A 26,462-nucleotide genomic window follows, 5' to 3' on the forward strand; every position below is an offset into this window, starting at 1 on the left:
CATCTTTATCTTCACTCCCCTGTTGTATTTCTCTCTTCTGCAACATCGTGGCACACATCTTTGTCTTCTCTTTATTTTTTTCTCCGTTCCCCAATTCTCCCGATGCATTTTGTAGTGTTTCTTTGTGGACTATTGTTCTTGTCAAAATACCTTTAATAAAGAATTTTTACAAAGTGTGTTTTTTGTTGTGTTTTTCCAATTTGCTGGACTTCACCCTTCCAAAGAGTTAGGTGTGTAATGGTGTTGGAAATCATTCAAAAGAATAAGAGGCCGTTGCTTTGAAAAACAGTTTCTATTAATATCAGACTGATTCTCTGAATAAAAAAACATTTCCATGAATAACAGACTGTTGCTATGAGTACATTTCTCTGAATGCCATTTATTTTTTATTTTCAGATCAATAACACCATTATCATATCTCTGTAACCTGCTCACTCTAAAGTGATTCATTTGGCACAAATTACCTACTCTCTGTACATCATCCCCGATGTGTCAGCACCTTCAGGAGCTGCTTGTAACCATGTTTTGTGCGCAGCATCTCTAAAGAGCCCACACTGAGGATGTGACCTTGAAGACAGCGGGGTGCCTTTGTCACAAGAGAGAGACAGGCACCGTGTAAACTGCATTTCATGTCAACGGGTCAGTAGAAGGCTTTGGATTCCTTTCAACAACTCAATGGATGATGACTACAGCTTGTTAGTAGATCTTTGGATCTTTAGTTGTTCTTCTACCATACTGTTTCTAGTTATGACACAGACACAATACATATGTATTACCAAATTCCAAATCTCAGTAATTTATGGAAATATAATAATTTTACAAATGTTTATTTCTCTCAAAGAAATGTGTGAACTAGTACATTGTACAATCAAAGGTGTTAATAAAAAAATAATATATTCATTTTTGAAATCAAGTAACCATCCCCGGGAAGCACTCCTTGTACATTCAACTAAATGTTGCCATTCACTTGTGGGTCGCTCTCTAGGACACCTGTCTCTCTTCAGGGATCAACTTCTTTCCAAGTAGTCTGTGAGTAACGGAAGGTTACTTTGTGTCCCAACTGACCCTGCTCTCCCCCTATGTCATGACATCCATATATTAGCATAATATCAACATAGTGACATATCAATTCTTAGAATAAAGCAGAAGAGATGTCAGCTGAATGTGTCTCTCAGATGAAGAAGACTTGCACACTGTAACTACTGACACAATATAACAGCACACGCGCTGTACTTCGGAGTCCCAGCGCTCACGGTATTTATGCAGGCATCAGAGAGGAAAAGGCTTAATTTGGTAGCCATCAATTTTTGCACACATTTATTGCCCTCAATCTAGAAACCTTAGGCGTAAGCTTTGCTCTTTGTTTTCATAATGAGGTGAGCATCGATCACTCTTAATCACTTGGGCCACAAAAGGCCTTCGGCTTTGTGTTAATGAGCCTCGGTCGTAGCGTGGAATCATGTTTGTTCAGTTTGGGTCCTTTAATGACATTGTCATTAAAAACAGTGTAGCTAAGCAGTATACCGTAGATCACATCAAGGTCAACCAGCAAAGATGTAAAGCTCTATACCTCTGCTACTGTACTGTATTTGTTATCTTTTGTTAAGATATATTTGGCATTTTGGCCATTATTTGAGGCTGACTGAAAATGGGGGTTGGAGAGAGAGGCGTGTGAGATGCAACAAAGGTCCCAAGGCTGGAATTAAACTCAGCTACCAAGCCTGCTACTGCAGCGTTATGTCTTTATTTATTCATCGTATCGTATCTTATTCCATCTTTAGTGTTGCAGGTATTTTGCCGATGCAGGCGGGCAGAAAGAAAAGACTGACACACTGATAAACTACTGTATTAATACCATACCTGCATTTTGCTCACGTTTCAATCTGGTGTTGACAGATTAAAATATTATTTACCTGCAATTATGAAACGGGTTGAGCATTAAAACCTTTTACTGAGGAACTGCATTAAAAGTCCAGTTTAAAATAAAGTAAGCAGAGTATAGCTTAAAGGGATCGTTCAGGTCTTTTGAGGTGGGGTTGTATGTGGTACTTCATAGTCAGTGTATCGGCATCGCCCCAGTCTGGAGAAACAGGCAGGAGTACCAGCACGAGAGCTAAACAATGTACTGCTGTGGATGCAGCAGCAAAACGTAACTCGACACATAAAATAAATCGATATCAGTTTAAGTGTACACTATATTTTGAATATTTTCACCACCTTACCTTGCCGTCAGACAGCCCTTTCCAACAAGGTATAGCAAACCTGTTCTATTGCTCTGTTCAAAGCCACAGACTCCATTGACAAAGACAGACATTTTCACATGATAACTTAAACTCGTGTCCTTTGTGGTAAAAAAACAAACAGCTTTTGTCAAAGGAGTCTTGTGGCTTTGAACAGAGCATAGATGGATATAACGGCTTCAGTTCCCACGTCAGAAAATGGGCTGTCTGACTTTAAGGTAAAGCAGTGAAAATATTCTAAATATAGCGTACACTTAACTGATATAGATTTTTCTTTTTTAGGTGACTTAACTACACCTTAGTGCCGACCCCCTTTCTGTACTCCAGCATCAAGTTCTTTTATTTCTATATTAGAAATTATTTTTATAAAGACGTGGACTGATATTAGTTTTTACATACTTCATGTTTGGACTATATGGAGCACTATATACAGCATGTGTTGCAGGGAACTAGTATAACACATGTTCCGATGACTTGATGGCACCGATCTTAACCCGTCTTCATTTTGTAAATAATCCATCATTCTGATTATCGCAGTCCCCTGTGTTTCCCTCCTTCTTCCGAGACGCCGCTCTACACCTCTTTGCTTTGCCTAAGCTGGATGAGCACGGCAACCAGATCGCATCCAGACTGCGGAGAGTTCCCATCACGGTGTGAGCCTGACAACGTCTATATCTGCTTATAGGGGAGCTGACAGCAAACATGAGCAATCCAGACCTGCCACTTACGATGATGTGCTCTGCTGTGACTGGATGAAAAAGTTGCTTTGTGATGACAAGTGGAACAACAGCCACTGATGATGTGCAACATTTTAAAAAGAGGGAAAACAGAAGTTCAAGGAAGCGCAGCGCTCTGAGAGTCAGAGAGGGAAGATTTCACACTGTTGGCATTTCCTCTGTCAATAATTACTCCTTTCCGTTTCTTAATGCATTTAAAAGAAATTAATCAATATTTCATAAACCACTTCCTAGTTCAAGCCAGGATCAATAATTGTAGATCAAAACTGAGATACACGAAGACTTTTGCTGTAAGTGAGCTACAAAAACACTTACAGGCAGTAATTGTCTTTGACAGCCTCAGAAAATACCCGCTTACAAATCGCATGAATACATCCAAGCAATCACATTACGCTCCGATGTAAGCTGCATCGAATCTGCAGGTAGAGCTAATATCTGTCCTTTCAAAGCAGCTTTATTCCCTCAAGATAATCATCTTCAGTTCTGAACGGGCATGGAAAAGAGAGCGAGAGAGAGAGAGAAATTATTAAACCAAAAGGAGAGAAAAAGAAAGAGAGCGCAACAACCTTTTTTCTTTTTTTTAACTTTTTGTGCCATCAAACAAACTTCGCATTTGTGTGGGAAGCTGAATCTGTAGCTAGCAAGGCAGGCAGCTTGACTTCCCACTGTGATCCTGAATCAAAATGCTCAGAGAGAGAGAGAGAGAGGCAGGGAGAGAGGCAGGGAGGTTAGGCGATTTATAGAGAAAGAGTGGAAAAAGTGGAGACAGAGAAAGGCAAAGAGGACAGGAGGAGAATGGGAGACCAATTACGCGAGAGAGTTTAAGAAACAGGGGGAGAGATAGTTATTTCCTCTGGGTCTTTGAGAGAGAGAGAGAGAGAGAGAGAGAGAGAGAGAGAGAGAGAGGAGAGAGTCTGTCTGCGTCCGGTCGGCCGTTCAACTGATTAATTTGTGACAGGAGGGATTTCTGTGCCCCGTGCTTTGAATTTCTGCTCTAATTTATATGGTAATCTTCTTTAAGACTCTGGCAGCGTACCAAAAACAATCTTTTATTTCCATCTCTGCTAAGCCTAAACCCATTTTATATACTCACTAAAGTCATATAAACATATATGTGTGGCGCATGTGTTGGTATATCTCGATTTCACTTCCCTGGTGAGGGTTCCCTGCATGAGCTCGCTTTGGGTGCGCGTCAGTATTCATGGCTGTCTCTCATTACCACGAATGATGCTTAAAATGTTTGTCCCTCACCAGAAATCTCATGTGACCCCGATGAGAAGTACTGCTGTAAATAATTAGGAGAGTGGATGAAGGCTCAAGGGCCTTTGTGGGACACGGGGACAGTTTGCAAGGACGGTACATGAATATGATTGTAAGAGCGGAGTTGGACACTCGGTAGGCTGAGCCTGCCTTCACGTCATGTGGGATGGAAGGTAACGATAAGGACGGATTCACATGTTTACATCTCGCGAGTGTATATTTCCAATTCCTCGATCGATGGACTTTGGCTCCCAATACACGTCCAAATTTGTTCACTTTTTCAGGAAATGCCGTGTTCTAAAATTGAAGTTACAACTTGGATGTCGGAAACCAACCCTATTGCCGGACAAGAGTGGCAAAAAAACAACAACAAAAACACAGTATGAGATAAATTACGTTTTCTTTTTTCGTTTTCGATGCTAGCGTTTTTATAAACCTCGGACTCCAAAGTATCTGCGCATTGCAACACTGCCATGCCAGGGAAAGATTGTGGTTATGGCACGTAAACGTTGGTCATAGTATGATAGACGACCAAAAGACTTGGCAAAGGTAAGGAAAAGACCATGGTTTCGATTAATATACCTACAAATGTTAATCGTGAAAGCGAAAACTGTGGTCTTGTTAAATAATGCATTCTCAGTAGAGGGTTAGTACTCCGCTTTCACGTCAACGGATCCATCAATGAACTCCATCTGTTGTTGAAGAGCTTTTCTGTTTCCACAGTTTGAACGTTAAAAATAGATTTTTAACTACCGGTCGTCTGCACCAACTGGCCCACAATGTAACACACTTGGTCCAAGTTGGTCGGATCAATCCTGGTGCCAAATCCTTAATTGGCCCAACAATCATGATGTCCTTCTACTGATCACAGTCTAATACATAAGGGCTCTAGCCTTCACTTCTTCCTAATATCAGCCTAAAACACACTGTTTACAATGTTTAAACATTAAACAGTCCTAGAAAGCAGAAACAACTCAAATCCTGCTTTCTGACAAGCCTTGAAATACTGTGCTTCTGACAGGCCCTACAGCAGAGATGTTTTCATGAGTGTGGGCGATGCTAAGAGAAATCCATTTTTTCTCATTTGACTCCAGGATTGGAATGAACCCCCCCCCCCCCCGAGGATCCTTGATGTAGATCAGTTTGAAAATGGAGTAGTATTCCTCTTTTAGCCCTGTCGTCTCTCCATCCCTCTCCAGAGGAGAAAGTCCTTTTGGACGTCCGTGTGAATGCCAAAGGGATTGTGAAGACACATAAAGTAAAAAGTGTAAAAAAACAAACAAACACTGGTAGAGGCATTGCTGGTGATCCTTTTGATGGCGAGAGGCCTCGGTGGGTTTAGAAACTCAAAATAGTCAATCCTGACTACACTTTTTACAACGTGGACGATATTTGTGTTTACTGAGGGAGAACACAAACCTGCTGTTGATAGTGCAGTGCAGCCCTTTCCACAGAATCTTATTTTGACAAGTCAACAGTACTTGATGAGTGCTGGGAAGCAGGCAGGTGGCAAACAATTCTCTCCTGTGTGTGTGTGTGTGTGTGTGTGTGTGTGTGTGTGTGTATCCATATTTGTGCTGACGTGTAGTACAGAGTACAGTGTGTTTTATGTGTCTTATAGTCGGATACTCAGTGAATGTCTCTCCTTCTCCACATCCTCGCAGTGTGTGTGGTTGTACATGAGAGGCACATTATATATAATAATGTGTCTGCATGTATGTGCCCGAATATAAATGCAAGTTGATTATATTCGTGGATTACTTTACTCAAAATAATTGATTTCAAACACGAAGCTGCAAATATTGTAATATAACATGAACTTTTCTTCTTTTCTGGTTTTATTCGTTCACACTTCTAACAGTATGCTTTGACATTAATCATTCTTCTTAAAGTAATGCATTATTTAAAGATTATTATGTATTACAACTATGGGGGAAATCTATTGCATAAAGAAAAAGTCAGTGAGAAACGAGCAATTATGAAGCAAATATAATGCTTTATAATGTGTTATGATTATTGTCATAAAGCATGATGAATATTTATCAGTACTTTAACTATAATTATACAGTGCACACAAGCAGATTATAATGCATTATATGTTTGTCTTGAATGCATTATAGACATTTGGCCTCATTGACAATGTTACCACGGCTTCAATCAATTTTAAATATTTGAAAATAGTAAAGATTCAAACTGTAGACCGTAGTCTCAACACAGCCCTGGTTATATGGGAGTGTATGGAGTTATTTCCCTTCATAGATTTTTCATTTTTCATTCACTCGTTATAAAAGACATTTTTGCCAACAGGCTGAGCTGTAAGCTGCCATTTTAGAACGAGAAGTAATAGGAAGAAACTTCTGCACCTGAAAATGTGACCTCTAGGTCGAGCTTTTAGCATGGTAGTTTTACCTGTGAGCAGCTCCCGGATCTCCACGTCTGTGGTCTTCCGGAGCAGTCGCACCAGAGCCGGGATGCCGCCGCAGTTCTTCAGGGCGATCTTGTTGTCGTCGTTGGCTTTGCCGTACACCAGGTTCCTCAGGGCTCCGCAGGCGCTGCGGTGCACGTCGTTCATCCGGTGGTCCAGCAAGTCCACCAGCAGCTGGATGCCACCCTGCCGCCGGATCTGACAGACAGAGGAGGGAGGATGTAGTTAAGGGGACCGCCACGGGAAACACAAATTCTGTGCGTTTGGACCAATTTCCCGCCAACAAAATAATCAATATAAGTATCTAAACAATATCAGGGCTTGTTCATGTCAACTATAGAACATTATTTCCCACTTCTGATGCTGTGTTTGGAGAAACTGCTATCATGTAAACCTTATTTTTTTCACTTTTTCAATAGGGTGACAGGCACTGTGGCACTGATGCAAGATACATTCAAATAACAGCCACTCTTCCATCTGTCCCATGCTAAGTCTCTGCAGCCCTCGCCGCTTTCCTCCGTCTAGACAAAGAGAAAATGTAGGGCAGAATGCCTGCTTTCTGTAAAAACAAGGGACATGTTAGTGAAGAAAGGCAGTCGTGCTTGTACATTGTGTCTTTCGTGCTCCAGATAACGGTACGTCGGCATGAAGGCTGGAACAGCTGATTCACTTTGGAGGACAATATCAAACAAAAAAAAGGGATTACTCAGAATCTAGATGTTGGATCCTCAAGTAACAGACCCTGTAATGAGTGGGTTGTGTCAAAGAAAAGAAACACTCTGCAATCCAACTATAAAGCAAGGAATCTCTGTCTGTATATGTGTGTGTGTGTCTGTATGTGTTTTTAGCATAGACTGTATATAAGAAGTGGACGCAATCATTGTGACGTCACCCATTGGTTTGTGGACTGCCGTTATGAAGCCTCGAGTTCGGCAATTTGGCCTTCGCCATCTTGACTTATTGCAACCAGTGAGACCTGCCAATCACAGTGAGCCCGCCCTAAAGCATACTCCGCTTTATGGTCCATTTGACTCTAAATGGACCATAATTTACTAAATGAACATCATGCTGTATTGAAGAAGACTTGAAACTAGAGATTGAGACCATAAACTCATGTTTACAATGTTTACTGAGTGAGAAGTCATTTTCTCATAGATTCCATGCAATCGCACTTCTTTTTGCAACCAGAGGAGTCGCCCCCTGATGGCCATTTGAGAGAATGTAGGTTTTAAGACACTTCCGCATTGTCTTCACTCGGCAGAACCAAAGTTTGCCGCCTGGTTTTTAGCATATCTCGAGAAACTTGACATTTGGCCGTGTATTGCTGGGGACCCAAGGACATGCAGTGTCGAAGTCGGTGCAATTTGGACATGCTACGAGTTAAATATGAATACATTTTGATTAAACAAGCGATAGCGCTCTTTGTAGCAGCGGTGGTGGGGCTTCATGGCTCTGCGAACTGAGTCGAGCATGTGGGCAAACTATGGCTTGTTGACTGCAGTTCCCGTTTTTGCTGCTGGATGCTAACATCTTCTTCATTTCCCTCGAGCGATGAGTTGTTAAAAAACAGAAACTTATTAAAACTATTAATTGCAAAATGATTGTCCTTAGTGACACAGAAGCAGGGACATAACAACTAACAGAACAGGTCGAGCACACAGCAGCACATCTGTACGGTGCATCCGGTGCTAGGAGACTGAACAGCCATATACACGTCCCTCAGCATCCCGTCTATTATTTCACCTTTTGGGCATCTCTCTCAAGGGCGAAAAACAATCTGGCCTGTGGGTTGTGAGTTTGGCAGCCACCGCTCTAAATACTACACGCCATTCTTCAACACAATTTCAACATCAGTCATCCTTCTCATCTGTCTCTCTCTATCTCCAATGCCTGTTGGCTGATTGCTGTTTGAAGAACTTTGTTTGCCCTCAAATCCATCGTCTCCATGGGATTAATGAAGTGGAATTGAGCTGAATTGAGTTGACATTGAAGAGACGGACGGAACAGAGACAGTGAGTGACGGTGGCTCTAGAGGACGGAGGGATAGACTGCAGGAACGAGGCTGTGCTCGGAGTTGGGTGTGCGTAATGAAGAGGTGATGCCGTCTAATGTGGACCTTGGTGGAGCAGCTGCACGGGTGGGACAGAGTTTCCTTTCAATAAAGACATGACCAATTTTTCACTACTTAGGTATAAGCACGTTGAAAAATGGCTGTATTTACAACCTGCCTCGTAAGTGTCTGGTCATCGACAATGTGTCAAGCTATTCATGTGTTGCTTGGCCTACATGAACGAAGATGTTTGAGAGTGTTAGGCCTTCTTGGTCTCTCAGGTTCTGTAAAGTGAAGCCAATGTGGAAGTGCCTTAAACTTGCATTCTCTCTAATGGCCATCTAATGGCCATCAGGGGGCGACTCCTCTGGTTTCAAAAAGAAGTCTGATGTCATAGAAGTCTATGAGAAAATGACTCTACTTCTCACTTGATGTATTACCTCAGTAAACATGAGTTTATGGTCTCAATCGTTTCAAGTCTTCAATACAGCATGGTGTTCTTTTAGTAATTTATGAGTATGCTTTGGGGCGTGGCTACCTTTTGATTGACAGGTAGTTACTACGGAGTTGTCCGGTCTGGGAGTTGTCTTTGTTTTTGTCTTACAACTTTAACCCTCTCACAGTATCTTTTCGGTTCATGAAAGATAATTGTAACAATTTGCTGGCCTTAAAATGTCTTATTCAGTGTTCGGTTGTACTTAACTCCACCCTCTCGTGTCACTTCTGGCTGCAAAAAAACAAGATGTCTATGGCCAAAAACCAAGATGGCGACAGCAAAACTGCCGAATTTGAGGCATCAAAACAATAGTCCTTAATCCAGTGGGTGAAATCACGGTGACTGCTTCCACTTCTTGTATATGGTCTCTCTCTCTGACAAATGCTGAATTGGTGAAACAAAGTTTTTGTCAATGTGTATATTTCTAGCATTTCTGTTATCTGCTGTACATCGCTGGATTTCTATTGCAATCGGTGTGCAGACCCGGCAGCAGAAAGCACTGTGGAATTGTTGCATTATTCCTCCATTGGTCTGTTGCATGACCATCAAAAATACTTTAAGGCGAGCACACCCACTCACTCTTAGTTGAGCACCCTTGTCCCCCTGCGTTCTTGCCTGTGGTACTCCAAGCACTGAAAAATCCACTTGAAAAACTGTACAGCAGCCAGAAACAATGTTCAGCTGAACTTTTCAAAACTCCGGCAGAAAAATCAAACACTGGAGCATCTGCATTCCCATCTGCGCCCTACAGGAAATAGCTGGAAAGTATGTTTTTGTATGTGTTTTGATTTTTTACTGGAAGTCACCAACTCTGAATAAGAGCCGATCCTATGCATGCGGTGAATTAGGGCCAAGCAGAGTTTGGGAATTCAATCCTCTGTCTGTGAGCGCCTCTTTCTTGGTGCGTGACTGTAATGTAATGTAAAATGTAATGGTGTGGTTTCTCCTCAAAGATCAATACCTCAGATTTAATCTTGTTGTCTCCAAAGCAGAGGTGCTGGAGGTAGGCCGCGGCGTTGGACTGGACCGATGGGAACTGATGCTGCAACATCTGGATCACCTCCGGCAGCTCTGGATCCCTCCAGCCGAACTCCCTACGGAGACACACAGAGAAAAAATGCAGTGTGTTGTGATGTGTGCAGTGGTAGATTTGTGTGTATGTGAGCGTGTGTGTGTGTAACTGAACTCGTTACTAGGCCAGCTCGTCTCCCTGCTGTCGCCATGATTTAAAATGCTCACCAGGGAAAAAGAAAGAGACAGAAACCAAGGTTTGAGATAAATCAAAAATAGAACAAAAAAGCTAAGTTAGGCGCATGAAATACACATATTTAAATGTATGTATTCACTGTCTGCCAGTAGGGTTATGGTTTAATAGTTAGGATGCTACAAATACATTTTTATTGGTACATAAAACAAGGAAGAAAATAGTCTGCTTCAATGCCAATTGGTGGCATTTTGGGGCTGTTTTCATGTTTTGAAAATGAAGGGCGATCTTAACGCTACAGCATGCATTGACGTTTTAGACAACAGTGTCTTTCCAACAGTGTGTGTTTGGCTCTTTCCTGTTTCAACAAGACCCCAGTGTACAAAGCCCGCTGCATAGAGAAATGGTATTCCCAGTTCTTGTGTGGAAGGACTTGACTGTCCTGCTCAAAGTCCTGAGCTAAATGTCATCTAAAACCTTTGGGATGAACTGGAACGCCGACTGCGAGCCAGGCTCTGTCACTCTACCTCGACCTCACTAATGCTCTTACCGAGGTTCTAAAGTGTCATGAAAAGCCTTACCAGAAGAAAACGGAGAGCTGAAATGAAACTGAAACTTCAGGGTTTTTGTTCTAGAAGTAAACTTACTCCAATGACTACTTACACAGCCTTGGAACAGTCTTTCTCAACATTATGTTGTGATCATCGCTTTGTATGTTTGGATAAGAAGGAAAAAGAGATATAATGTCAATGTTTACTTCATATTTCTGTCCTGACCTCTCTGTTCGTAGTTTCTACTTTTAACCAACACCATTTCCCACAAGCCCCTATGCCTTTGCAGTGTAAATGTCACGACCCTACAAAAGAGGCGAGTCCATCGGCGAGTTGAGGGTTTTTATTTCATTTCGCACTGTATACTATTTAGGTGTTTTTAGATACTTCTAATTATTGATATATATTTTTTACCTTTCTCTATTTATCTGTACTTATTTCTGTCCTTGTGCTGCTGAAGCACCCACATTTATCTTAATTAACAATCAAGAACCGTGAGACAGAAATGTGTCCAGTCCACTTCATCAATTTCTTTTGAGTTGCCAGAAGTTAAGCTGCCATTGGCAGCCATTTTGAAAAATCGGCAACCAATTCTCGTCCTTTGTTTGCCCTCAGGGGCAGGAACTGAGGGTGGACACGTCGACTGATGAGGAAGTCTGTAAAGTATCAGATAAATCGCAGATTACAAAGAATTTTGTTCAGTTACTGCAATAAAGCTTTTATTATTTCATGCTACATTTTAATTACTAAGATGACACATACGAATCTTTAACTATACTCAAAATATAAGGCGACTAAAAATGGCAACCATAATTTCAGTTCCAGCAACTAAAAGCTGATGCCTGGTTACCGGCCTGGCAACCAGTGACACATGGTTTATGCGCCTGATGGAGAACATTTAGGAGACGATTTGTATGCATCGTCATAGGAAGGTGTTCAACAACAGCAGCGTCTCGGGTGCACTGTAAGAGCATCCTCCTGCTGGGATGAAGCCTTTCTTCTAACTGCCTCAGCTGCTTTGGTTTTGTAGGCAGGGTCTAGCAGCGCTTTTGCCTAAAGGCATGCTCCAGGCACACATACACACACACACACACACACACACACACACACACACACACACAGACAGAAACTAAGCTCGCTAACCCTACCCGTGTCTGTGAGGGACGAAACCCGGATGATTAACGTGTGAAAGATGCGATGTGAGAGAACTAAGTCACAGTGAGGGATCAGAAAGAGAGAAGGAGGGAGAAGAGGGAGGTGGAGCTTATCGATGTAGATTATCTGTCCCCAGCGGCAACGGGATATCACGTTTCCTTTACAGCGATGGTGTCTCGGGACCAACTGGAACTGAGGTTCAACATTTGACAGAAAGAAGGAGTTTGTACCTTCTGGATATTAATTTTGCTGTACATTTGTGTTTACTATGCTCTGCTACTTTTCACACATTCGGTTTCTACTTTTAAATCCACATTTTGATTAGATTTGTTTTCAGACATTTGTGAGAAGTTCTTTGGTCTGCGTGTAGAAGCCCTGCTGGCTCTGCTCTTGTGTGGAACCCATTTCTCTATGATGTATCGTAGTATTGATGGAGCAACAGCCCCGAGTCCCAGCGGAGATCATTTCAGTTCAGTCTAATCTAACATAAACACATGCACGCACAAACAATCTCGGAATGGCACAGATAAAAACACACACAAACACACACACAATCTGAGTGCCGTAGGACAACTCAGTGTGCAGTTTAGAGCACACACACACACACGCAAGCGCACAATTCAGCACACTTGTAGCAGTCAAAACATACGCACGTACGCACTTATTGACTTGCACTCACACCCAGCCATCAAAGGCAGTGCAGAGAAGCCAGGATTAGAAAGCTTTTGTCTCTGAGTTTCATAATGGGCCAATGGGAAAAAGCCAGCGTTTGAAAAAAAATGGGGGAATTGAAGGGAGAAGGAAGAGCCAATTATTTCAAAGGTTCTTTTTTTTTTCTCTCTCTCTCTCTCTCTCTCTCTCTCTCTTTGAAATCCTCCCTCTCTTTAACAATTTTCTTTCTTTAAACTCTCTTGTCTCAGTGTCTCTCTCTGTTTCTTCCCCCCCCCCGCGCTTTGCTCCGGGGGGAAAAAGATTCCTACACAAACACACAAGTGCACAGCCGCAACATTAACATGCATGATGTTGTTACGCACGTACAGTGGCACGCGCTTCAATGAATGTGATCGGAGATGACATAACCTTGTTTAGGTCACCCTGTGGGTTAATTGGCCGATAAGACGTCCAACGTCACGGCAGAGCGAGCTGTCAAATGTGTGTGTTTTTCGTCTTCTTTATTTTTACATTGTAATTAGAAAGAGGGACACCAGCAGACATGAAGCTTCTTTGATAACTAGTAAACCAGATGGCTTCACTTATCAGACAGATTCAACTGGCTATGTAATCATTTGGTGAATTGAAAGGGTAAACTGATAAACATGCTAATTGAGGTTGAGGGGTGAGAGTTCAACAAGAGATTTGACCTCTTATTCATGTGTTTGTCCTTTCATGGGATGTACGGGGATTATATTCCAGGGGAAGATTTTATACTTTTTAGCTATAAATACTTTACAGATGGATATTTTGCATGAAAACATACAGCTTATGAATACAGTACGTTGATATACATTCAACTATCTAAATAAAAAAATGTAAAATACACTGCCATTTTGCACAATGAGTACTTTTACTTTTGATATTTTCAGTACATTTGGTTGTTTTTACTCAGTACTTTTACATTAGATTTAGCATCCAAGACAGTTACCTGTAATAGAGAATGTTTACATTGTTTTTGTTTTGTATTGTTTTGTGTTGGTTCTGTTGTTCAAGTAAATTACTTAAATACTGTTTCCACAGTTTGATTTCATACAGAAAAAAAAATCTCACGATAAAAAACCTAAAGCAAGGAGAAACGACATAAATAGTATAACCATCGGAAAATTAGAAAGTAGAGAGTCAGCGTTCCGCTGAGGCCTTCATAGAGAAGAGGACGTGAAAGCAATAGTCTGTAGACCGCCTTGCCTCCGCCAACCATGTTGCAGTTTGCATCCAAAATGTTGGTCCAAAATTTCATCACTTCATCATTTTATTCTATTCAACATTTGCATGAAATCGTCAAAATAATTAGCATATGAATTATTGGTAATGGCCATGGTAATGGTAATGTTAAGTCACAGTGACCTTTGACCTCCAAAATCGAATCGGTTCAACCTTGAGTACTTCAATATCTCTCCATCCTTTTTCTTGAAAAGTGCGTTTACTGAAATGGTGAAATGAGCTCGCGAAAGAGCTTTTCAGGTCCATTATTAAGCAAAACAGCACACGGTGCTGCTACCGCCACATCGGTGGCCGAGGAGGAGTAAACATTATTTGAAGGCCAAAGTGGCATATTTGGCAGCACTCTGCTATAGAAATGCTCTCTCACTCTTTTCACTCATTCTCTCCCGTCTTCTACTACATTTTTCTCAAAGTGGGAGGTCAAAGTGGGGGCACACACATTTAACTACAGACACAGATACACACAAGTGGTACTTTCTACTTATAATAGAATGGACAGTTAAAGGGATAGTCCAGATTTCTTTATGTGGGGTTGTGCTAGGTACCTATCTATAGTCATATTCCCCAAGTTTGGAGGAAACAGGGAGCAAAGTAAAACATCTTTTAGTCAACTAAAAGAAAAGCCCACTTAAAAAAATGTATATTAGTTTAAGTGTATGCTGTATTTAGAATATTTTCACCACTTTACCTTGCAGTCAGACAGCCCTTTCTGACGGGGGACAGAAGCCGCTATTTGACCTCGCAGAACACAGGAGTTGCTGCTCTACAGCGGCCTCGATCGGTTCGTTTTTTTGTGTTATTTTTCTGTTTTCTGTTTTAAAGGGTTAGCTCGATTTCACCAAAGTCGCACAGCTAGGGTCGGTAATGTCTCTTTAGAAACCTTTCTTTGTTGTATTTGTCTCTTTACATCCCGACAGCGACAAATAAATGAAATGATCTGATATCAGTGGCTGTCGCAGGACTTTAATCAGCCTGTTGGGCCGAAGTTAATCATGAAATAATTGGACGGGCTACTCTGCCCCTGCACTCATTCAAGCTGCTAGATTGACAGCTGTGAGTGCTAACAGTGCTAACGGGCTGTCAGTCAGGGTTGCCGACTTGACGCTAGATTTAGCTTCTTTTGGAGCTAGTGCTGCCATCTACTGATATTGAAAAAGACTTTCGGTCGAATACCCACAAAATCCAGCTTACTCTTGCTAGTTTCTCCAATTTTGCCGAACCCAGCTTTAAACTGATATATTTATTAAAATACATTTTGCCGCTACCCCTCGTCCACAGCAGTGCATTGCTTTGCTCCTGTCTGTTTCTCCAAACTAGTGTACACTATCAGTACCTCATACAAACCCACATAAAACAATCTGAACCATCCCTTAAACACTTAAATCAATGAAGGAACACAATAACAAAAACAACAAGTAAGCTTCAGAACACCAGAACAGGAAAACAGAACCACAATGCACAAACATGTTGAGATGACAGGAGCCATGAACAGGTGAGAAATGAACACAAACATACAAAAAAACAAAGAGAACACACACACACACACACACAATGAGAGAGCTGGGGCCGAGAATAGTCGCGGCCCTGGAGAGAAAGTGGCAAATCACAGCAGATTAAACTCAACCCGAAGGCCTCAGGCCACGACGCTTCGGGGGGCACGCACGCTGGCACATATAGGAAACAAATTTGCACATTCCACATGGATTCTGTGGCACATTGCACCGAGATAAACCGAGCGTACAGTTGACGTGTTGCGCGATGTGTTGTTGTTCTGGGATAAAACAGGACTAAATTCTAAAGCAGGCCAACACTCTAAAAGAATTTGACTAAAGTCGCAGTGAAACTAAATTAAATGAAAACACTGTCTCGTCTTCTCGCGCACGTTCTGCCCCAGAAAGCTGTACTATAATGGTTCATTCATTTACTAACTCTAGCCTGGAGCTGTACTACTTTTCACTCAGCATCTCCCTCTCGCTGTGTGTGTGTGTGTGTGTGTCTCTCGTTCCAGAGAGTAGAGAACACAGGAGGAATATGGTGCTCCCGGTCCCAATCACTGTGCGACAACATCGCAGCAGGATAAGCAAATACTACTGAGCCATCTGTGAACTTGGGACAAAAGAAGAAATGACTTCTGTATGTGTGCTAGTGGTTTTCATGCCCCTTGAGTGAATTAAAAGAAGTAGGGCAAAAATATTTGTTGCTAATCTTTAGCAACAAATAGCAGATGGTTAAATTGGTCCTCCAAAAATAAATAACAAATTCCTCCAATTTCATTATATGTATATCATATATATAAGGGGTTGGGCATAAAGAAAGTCCACAAAGCCCTCCCTACCGCTAAACATAGACTGCATATAAGAAGTGGACGTGGTCATCGTGACGTCACCCATTGGTTTGTGGACTGCCGTTATGAAGCCACGAATTCGGTGATTTCACCGTCGCCATCTTGTTTTCTTTTGCAACCGATGAGTGGAAGTTACCATACTTGGAATGCGGAGTGACGTAGTGACGCTGGATACGGCTCTAGTAGCGGCAGCATCACTCTAAATGGACCATAGTTTACTAAATGAACATCATGCTGTATTGAAGAAGACTTGAAACTAGCGATTGAAACCATAAACTCATGTTTACAATGTTTACTGAGGTAATAAATCAAGTGAGAAGTAGAGTCATTTTTTCATAGACTTCTATAACATCCGACTTCTTTTTCCAACCGGAGGAGTCGCCCCCTGATGGTCAGTAGAGAGAATGCAAGTTTTAAGAAACTTCCGCTTCGGCCTCACTCGGCAGAATTAGAGGTTGCAGCCTTCTGCTATCTTGATAGTATGACATTTTTTATCAATTTAGAGCCTCTTTCGTCTGGATTTTGCCAGATGGAGGGGGAAATACGTGTTTTCAAAATGTCTTGCTCAGGTATTAGCATGTTGTCTTTCAGTAATTCAGTGAACCTTCATTTCTGAGTTACGCCGTGTGCTTTGAACCCCAGTACACTTGCTAATCTAGTTTTTTTCCTCAGGCTGCTGTGAGGATATGGCAAGATGTTTTACCATTTCATAGCTAAGCTATCCGGAATTAGCATTTGCGATATCAACAACAGCATCTTGACAACTCGTAATTACATTGTGACTACTCTGAATTTATAGTCGAGATATTTATGACGTCATCCTGACTCGTCAAAATGACAGAGATATCTGTCATTCAGTTTCGACTATCCGAAACAATAGTCCGTATTGTTGTGCATGACGTTGCTCATGCGAGGCTTCCCATTGGATGTTGGCCCAAGCAGCGATTGCTGTTGTGGATGAGACAGTTAGTAAATGCCATGAAATAGAAAGAGCTGAACATCAAGGAATGTGTGGCGAGCGAGTGTCTTTCACTAGAGCTGTAGTCATTTATAGCATATTGTATATTTATTGTCTCGCACTTGAGGACCTTTATGACAAACGTTTGCAGTGCAAGTATGCTTGAAAAGCAAGCCACTCCTTCCCCCCGTTTCTTCTGACATCATCACATATATCTGAAGCGTAATTTCGCCTAGTCAAAACTCTAATTGAAGATATCTGTAATTACATTTTGACTAGGGAGAAATGAAAGTTAAAGCTATCTCTTAATCAGTTATCTCTTATCGATATTCATTTCCAGATATCTATAACTTGATAACAGATATCGTCAATTAAATCATGACTATTCCTAACCCCAGTCTGAGATATGTACTACATCATTTGGACTAATCATAACACCATTCATGATATCTACGACATCATTCCACCAGTCAAAACTCAATGTAAGATTTCTAACAAAGGCGATGTAAATATCTTGAACTGAGGAGAATTAAAGATATCTTGAACTGGAATTATGACTAGTCAGAATTATATTGTTGATATCTAAAACTGTAATTACAACTGGTCATCCTTTGGCTGGTCGAGAGAAACTCCATAAATATCATCCATAATCGTATTAATCAAAAGATAATTACAGATATCATGACTTTTGGTTTGACTTTTGAGGGCATGCTGTTGTATTGGACTAGTCTAATTAATGAATATTAAAGCTAGGCTGGGTATGTATTTAAGAAACTTTTTTTGTTATATTTGTTGAAATTCTCTTTACATCCCGACAGCAGTCCATAAATCAAATGCTCCGTATCTGTGGCTGTCACAGGAATCAATCCTTTTACCTGCGCGTGTTCTGCCTGTGCACTCACTGCCCGTCACCGGAGTCTTCCACAAGCTGCTAGCTTGACAGCTGTGAGAAATAACAATAGCCATGTTTGTTGTTTGTGTTCATAATGTAAATTTGGGGGGAGTGGCTTTGGAGGGAGGCCTGAAGAGTCAGTGTTGGCAACTTTCTCACTGAATTTAGCATCTTTTGAAGCTAGTGCTGCTGGGCCGGGATTTTTGGTTGGATACATGTAAAAATAAAATCTAGCTTACTCTTGCGTGTTTCTCCAATGTTACTACCCAAGCTTTGCAAAAACACATCATCATAACATCATATTTGCTTAAAAAAAGAAAATGATACGGTCTTATTTTTAAAATACTGCTTTATGAAACAAAGAATAAGGCAGATCACATAACATCACAAGAATCTTGAAGTTTTTCACTTCAGAGCACTTGAAGCAAATTGCTGATCCAACTTGTTTTTTCTTTTGTCCTTGTTTTTTTTCTGCACTTTTGTGCTTCCCATAAATAAGCCAGCTTTCTTGTTTAACTGCAACCTTGTCCCTTTACCCTTTAGTCCTGCAGATGGCTCTAATCTTAACAAGTCAGAACCAAGAGGGAAAAACACTGTCAAGGAGAAGAGGAGCTTTTCAAACGGAGAGAAAAGAACTGAATAAATTAAACACGTGTGAGAAAGATATTTCCTGACATATTTCCTCTCACAAAAATGTGCGTATATGCGAGTGTGTATATGCATGTGTGTGACTCTGAAATCCCCCACGAGAGCCTAATGTTTCATTTGGCGACTCAGTGGACTGGGACAAAGTACTGACAAACTGTCAATCCACTCTTTGTTCCCAACCAGCCAGGTGGGCTATCTCGCATCCCCACTTGTTTACGTGTGTGAGTGTGTGTGTGTGTGTGTGTGTGTGTGTGTGTGTGTGTCTTTGTGCCATCGTGTCACCCGCAGCCAAAACATTTACACCACAATACGAGATGCAGGCAAATCAACAATTAAACCCGCTAAACGAATAAACTATCTATGAATTATGCATTTAGAAAGCAGGGCGAGGCGCTGTAATGTGAGGACGATGATCACTGTTATATCGGTCTGAAAGGATTTTTCTGTGAGTCAGGGTTTTTGGGGAATAGAGCGATTTGAAACCAAAGAGCAAACTATGCGATTTGTGTCGGATATATTTGTGTGTGTGTGTGTGTGTGTGTGTGTGTGTGTGTGTGTTGCCACCACTGAGGACTGACAGGGGAGGGAAATGGAGATGAGTCTGATGACTCATCCCCCGATAGACAGACAGAAATACAGACAGACAGGTAGGGTAAGCCTGCAGAGTGAACTGACAGGAGATAAAGGAAGTCAAAAATATACTGACAAGGGTGCTGACTCACTGCATTCACTTTCCAGCGGGACAGCTGACAACTTCAAGTGGCTGATTAACAACAAAACACTCCAGTGTATTTATAGCCAACTGGAATAGAATAGAAAAGACCCTAACCCAGTGTTGTATTGGTTGGTTTCACAAAACAAACTGACCTCAGACCAGTCGCAAGAGACCACAATGGATTGGTCTACAATACGTTAAGGTGATGGATACAATGATAAGCACAGTAACTGATTAATGATTGACAACGCTGGTCAACCTCAACAGCCCATGTAAAAGTCCTTGCAATGATGTTGTAGACTGAGCTCTCTCTCTCTCTCTCTCTCTCTCTCTCTCTCTCTCTCTCTCTCTCTCTCTCTCTCTCTCAGTCCTTTACTGAACAGTAGGGAATCAAGATGGGGTCACTTTCTTCACAGGTACAGTATTTTCTGTATTAGTTCTGCGTGTACTTCTGTGGTATAGTGATAGTACACAGCTTAGTTAAACCATTTTGTAGACAATGTATGAGGCAGAGGCTTTATGTAAAAAGGACTAAATAGGAGCAACAACAAAACAAAAAACTAAAAAAAATTTGAGAATAAAGTCATTACTTTCAGAAAAATTTATAAATTATGGGAAAAAAATGAAATATGAATGAAATGTATTGTAGTCGTAATACATTAGGTACATATACATGAAATGTAACTTCTGCATTTAACCCATCGCTAGCGTATTGGATGAGTGGGCTGCTGAGAAGCGCACAGGACTCGTAGCAGCTAAGGATCGAACCTCCGACCTTACAGTTGCCCTCTCTATGAGCCACGGCCACCCCATATCAATAAATATATTTTGAGAAAAAACTATTGCGTAGAGTTGGCAGTGTGTCATCTTTCGTGTCAAAGTGAGGGATGTGGAGGATCAGAGGTAAAAACACATAAATCAAAGTAAAAACCTACTCTGTCAATTTACAGACAACTTTATGTGTGATTTAGTGTTACTGTGGTTATATCATGTCATTTATGGCGCTGTTAGATTGCTGCTAGACTAACTCATTAATACTGGAGTGCAAACAGTTTATCCTGTTTCCAGAGCTCAAATCAAAAAGAGATACAGAGGCTACAGAGGAACCTTCTGTTTCATTTATTTTGTAGACTTTAACAGGGCCTAGGTAAACCAATCTTACAGAATAAAATGTCTGAAGTTGTGTTTTAAACTGTTCTTAACTCTCAACGCATACATTGTAAATAGCAAATATTTTCTGTTTTCACAGGAAACATGATTACACTAGACAAACACCGGTAAAATACTGCTGTGCATTCATGTGTTGGCAGTGAGGGTTGGTAGACTCACTGCTGCAATGTGTTGTCTTATTGAGTAAAACACTATTTTTTAAGCAGAAATGTTAGATAAATCTATTACCGTCTTAGACGAACAAGCATTTAAACATGTTCATACACAAAAATACAAAACTAAACCACAAACCCAAACAACACATATAAAACCAGTAATAATTAGAGCCTAACCATGGCATCAATGTGGGAAGTATGCTACAGTGAAAGAGGGACTGAATAGAAGGAGAAAGAAAGACTGAGGCGAAGAGAAAAGTGTGTGTGTGTGTGTGTGTGTGTGTGTGTGTGTGTGTGTGTGTGTGTGTGTGTGTGTGTGTGTGTGTGTGTGTGTGTGTGATAGCATGGCTGACTGACTGGCCCACTGAGGCTGGTAGAGATGAACGAAAGGTCAGGAGATGTCAGGCGGAGCTGATAAAAAAAACACACACACCACACAGAGTCTATCTCAACCCTGTGGCTGAATATGGATCAGAGATTCTGGCAGTGCTTATGAGCATGAAATCAAATGAGGCACTTTCATGATCGGGTCGGATCCTGTCTTGTGCAAATCATTCTTTGTGTTAACGGGAAGGTTTCCATAAATTGTTGGCAGCCTGAAGGAGGACATAAGAGGCCGTTTCCACAGTAACGGTGCTTTGATTTGCCAGATTGTGACAGTGTGTGGCTGAACAAATCTCCTAAATGATGTTTGTTCGAGGCCTTTACAGGATAGAGGTGTCAATAAGGAGCCAGCTGCAGACGCTGGAAATGAACACACTTCTTTAGTCATCATCTATTTACTGTGCTGATGGGAACAGCATAGGTGCAATACATTATTTTACTTTTTTTCCATCCCCACCTAGAGTCTATCCACTCTATTTCATCACACATATTTGAGTGTTGATTTGAGTGTACGTCTCTATAAAGTGGAGGACACAAGCCCAGCCTTGATTTTGAAAACATTCAGCGACAACCTTTTTTCCAGGACGACAAGACCTTTGATGACGATAGCTATAACATCAGCATAGAAGCCTACCATTTTTTTTTTTAGAAATGAATAACAACAAAACAATCATTCACACATTGAAATTGCTAATTTGTAAAAGAGTATCCTCTTAACTGCCATAAATCGCTTTCTCGGATATGTATTTAGCTGTTTGACCTGTTGTACCACAGGTAGCATTAGCAGCATCTATTTCAGTAATGTCAAGTCTCTGCTAGTAATGTTAGCTTACCTAATATCTCTGCCATTATTTAATGTTAACTAGTTTTGTTTCTCTGCCAGTACTGCTTGCTAATGGATTGCCATTGCTACTATTGTTAGCTTAAGTTATATCTCTGCCAAAACAGTTAGCTAATGTTAGGTTTCTGCCTCGATTTTTAGCTAACATTATGTCTTTGCCAGTATTTAATGTTAGTTAATGTTATGTTTCCGCCAGCATTTCGATTCTCGATTGTTAGCTATACAGGTTCTTGGATGGAACATTTTTATTAACGATTTACAAACTAAATGCAACCACACTTCCACTAAAATTAGACAAGAAGCAGCAACAAAACCACGGGGACCAACTACGAAAATGTTATTTTTGATCAAAGACCAGAAGATCAAAATCCGGTGGCAAAATGAACACTGGGCAAGATACGTATATGACTACAATTGCCACAAAGAACGTTCAGAAATCACCAGGAGAGACAGACAATGGAGACAAATGAATGACCAAATAAATGAACAGATAGAGAAATGGATGAAGGGATTGGTGGATAGCCAAAGGAGAGAATGAGGAATATTTACACTCTAAATAACAGAGGCTCTGATAAGCCACATTGCTACAGTTTGCAATATTTCTAAAGATTGCAACATCTTTCTTTGCTCACAGAGGATGCCATTCTGATATTATGTAATGACGAATGCGAATACCTTTCGAAAGCCAGTCCTCTGATCTCATCTCCAATTTAGAATTCATGTAACGCTAAAATAAAAGTGACCCCTGTTTAATAAAGCACTAAATGGGTGACAATACAAATGGGAAATGTCATGTGCCCACTACATTAACATCTGTGTCTGATATTGGCGTCATATAGAGAAGATGGAACGATTCAGTGAATGAGACAAAGGTAAGATAGATAGACAGAATGTATGTGAATAAATAAATAGTTGGATTACTTTGTCATTCTTTGCTCGGCTTGATTTTGATTCCACACAAGGAATTCGGGATCGTACCTATCGAGGGGGGACAGGCAGAGAGAAACAAGAGAGAGGTATTTGTTGGCTGTCTGGCAACAAATTATTCAATAATAGTCATATAGTGATGAGTAGTAAATAGAAATCAATATGTAGCCACTAGACTCGTCTTTGTCTCTCAACATCTGGTTATCAGGCAATGGTGCAGAAGGTGGGCAGGGTGAAGGGCATGCACTTAGAGCAGGTGATGGGGAGATGGTGGATATGTTGGGTAAAGAGAGGGTCTTAGGATAAAAAATGAAATGAAAAAATACCGAGTACCGCCTTGATCTGTCCATATCCACACACCAAAGTGGATGTTTAGGTTATGGCTGGTGCTTCATAGTGGAGCATTTTCAAAATACTCAGATCTAAATTGCAGAGGGAATTATCAGAGTACTTTCAGGCAGCAAGCAGAAAATCTGATTTACTGTAGGTTTCAAACGATCAGGTTTACCTACACAGGCCCTACTTCAACCTCCTTGTTAAACCTAGGGGAACACATCAAGTTATTACAAGGTTGGCCCGTTAGTCAACCCAGCTGTTGGATATAGATGACAAAATCCTTCATGTGTAATTTATTTTCCTTTGTGTGATTGAAAGTGATTGAAAGCTTTATCTCAGAAAAGCAGGATTTGTACCAGCAAAGCTAAATGGTGAGTAAATGACAAGCTTACCTGCTAAGCCTGTTATGTGATGGTTAAATTTAAACATACAAAATATCTAAATATATCATTTTAGCAACTACTTTTTCACACATTAACTGAGGTGGTGGCAAATGATGAATAAATGGTTGCTCAACTGAAATTCATCTGTCATACACATTCATTCGACGATTTCTTCTTTTATCATAGATTTCTTCTTTATCATTTTTTTATCCTATTAACAGGATTTCTTTTATAGCCAAAACCCGATAGGCCTATATCTTATTCTCCTGTGCCATAGACCTCTTATGGGCTCTGTGGTTTATCTCAATCCAGCATACACCGTCCTGGTGCTGTCAATACCCACTAGAGCACCAAATGTGGATAAATCCGCAGCTGAAAGTAGTCCCCAACATATCCACTAGTACCTTTGAGTAACATTGGCTAAAAACTAAAGTGGCCAGCTGTTTCAGGAAATAACTCAGCCTTTAAAAAAGAAAAGAAAAGTGCATATTAAATATGTCTTCAGTAGGAACAAATAGGCTTGGGGCTAAGGGGCCACAGGGAAGCCAGGAAGTATTTAGAGATGGACTAACATATTGTTGGTTTTGGTCTCTTTGTTTACACAAATATGAGATAATACATAGCTTGCAGCGCAGCGAGCTTGTGAACAGTCAACTGCAGGATCAGAGTGCCACTGTATATTTATAATCTCGGCGGACCCTCCCTTTAACGCAATGTGGACTCAAGTATAGCACCTACTTATTCATACAGTGCAAGCACTGACTGCGTGTTGTGAAGGTAAAGCACAATGCCATGCATCACAAGGCAGTCCTTTGAATGTAGCAGTGCAGATGTGTGGATGCTGGAAGCTAGACAACAATGATGCCGGAGCTCAAGGCGATGTGGGGTGCAATGTGCACAGAGAAAGAAACACTTGGACAATGGGTGGAGAAAAGAGCAATGGCAACAGAAGTCGCCAATCCCAGCTACACAGGAAGATGTGCATGTGCTTCCAAATGTTCAGCAAAAAGTGACTTCCTCATTAGAAATAGTACATTTAAGCAAAAAAGATATATCTACATATCTTCTGCCTACACCTGACCTGAAATGTCACAAAGGGAGACACTCCAACTTTAATTAGGCCGCTTCCATCTGTGACACTACGTCTGTGCAGTCATTAGTCCGAAAGATGAGGCTAAGAAAGAAGAATCCAAGACACAATTGGAATAATATTTCAAACTTGATTGTAATGATAAAAAAACCAGCTGTTACGGAGGCTCTGTATGTCTCTCTCTTACTCTTTTCTTGTACGTCTGTCACTGGCTCTCTCTCTCTCCCTCAGTTTAATGCATCCACGCTTGGATACAGAGCTCTCTTGGCCTGAATTCAGACTTCATGCACTTCCCTTATTAACTCTGTCTACCTACTGCACAGAATGTGACTGATTGTCACTGATGGAGCAGCACTCCACTCCTAATAGCGGGAGCAAACTTCTAAATTGGACCGAGAGGTGTGTGCAGGCATTGTTAGGGCAGCGTGAACGAGCCCGCCGACACCAAGCAAACTAGAGAGGACAGTGAAAGATGTGGCGTGATGTGTGCCTCATACTAAAGCCCAGATTCAACCAGCCTTTTACTGCGCTGGACCGTCAGATCCTGACCAGTAAATGACCTGTTGAGGTGCTACAAACTGTTTGGTGTCACTTGGAAACGTTGACACGCTTATGAAGATTTCAATCAAACTCTTTTTTTTTTTTTACACCGTTACAGCTTAATGTCTCCATGTTTTTGACATTATTTACACTCTCTTGCATAGTTATGTTTAATTTGGTGAATCTGGCCCTCAGTGAGTTCAGTGGAAAGGGAAAAGATAAAGCGGAACAAAGGGCTTCATCGACAAGCCAGAGCTGATTTGACATAAATATGTCTTGCTTCTCCTCACCTTGGGTCCTTCTGGATACTGTCCACTGACGGAGAGCGGCCCAAGGTGGCCTCGGGGGGCAGGGTGGGGCCCGATTTGCTGTAAGGCGACTCAGTGGACGGGCAGAACTGCAGAGTGCGGTACGGGTTGGAGAAGTCGGTCGCACCGCCTCCCACGGCGAAGCTGCCTCTCTGAAAGGTGCCCGTGGCGCTCTGGCTTCCTGTTCGCTGCAAGGGGATTGGGTCGACACCGGGGGAGGGCGGGGCTAAAGCAGGGAGAGGAGAGTAGGGACAGAACAGATAGTTGAGGACCTCTTGGTACAATTGGTTCACCACTGAGTGTGATGTAGCGGAGGAAGGGTGAAGGGGGAAGAAGAAAATTGGAACCGAACACGAGGATGCACGAACACAAGGACGCGGTGAGAATAAAAGCAACAAACACCGGCACCAATGGAACAAAGCAACAGAGAGGGAGGAAGCAAAAAATACAAAAATAATAAAACACTCATGCTTATAAACATGGAAAACTGCAGTGACAACTTACAACTCAACAGGTGGTGTAACTTCAGATGACAAGGTGAACTCATCGAATTATGTTATTTTTCAATGTAATCTTTTAAAAAACAGACAAAAGCAGTCAAATCAAACAAACATGCAAAATTAATAAATAAATACATAAATAAATAATCACAGGAAAAACTGTTGGTGATGAAAATTAAAAGAATTCCTCAAAATCACAGCCAGAATACCGGGTAAGT

General features: G+C 41.3%; 1 protein-coding gene across 1 annotated transcript in view; it reads right to left on the reverse strand.

The window, feature by feature from the left end:
• ctnnd2b (catenin (cadherin-associated protein), delta 2b) overlaps window positions 1-26,462 on the reverse strand; it is a 149,077-nt gene that overhangs the window by 27,207 nt on the left and 95,408 nt on the right. Inside the window, exons 11-14 of the mRNA XM_076080007.1 lie at window positions 25,727-25,970; window positions 23,082-23,138; window positions 10,170-10,302; window positions 6,647-6,860 (exon numbers count right to left, since the gene is read on the reverse strand). Of these exons, the coding sequence (XP_075936122.1) occupies window positions 6,647-6,860; window positions 10,170-10,302; window positions 23,082-23,138; window positions 25,727-25,970 (648 nt within the window). The remainder of the gene's footprint in view (window positions 1-6,646; window positions 6,861-10,169; window positions 10,303-23,081; window positions 23,139-25,726; window positions 25,971-26,462) is intronic.

Source organism: Anarhichas minor, unplaced genomic scaffold (assembly GCF_050575085.1).
Source record: "Anarhichas minor isolate MPS153535 unplaced genomic scaffold, ASM5057508v1 ptg000006l, whole genome shotgun sequence".
Classification (NCBI taxonomy): Eukaryota; Metazoa; Chordata; class Actinopteri; order Perciformes; family Anarhichadidae; genus Anarhichas; species Anarhichas minor.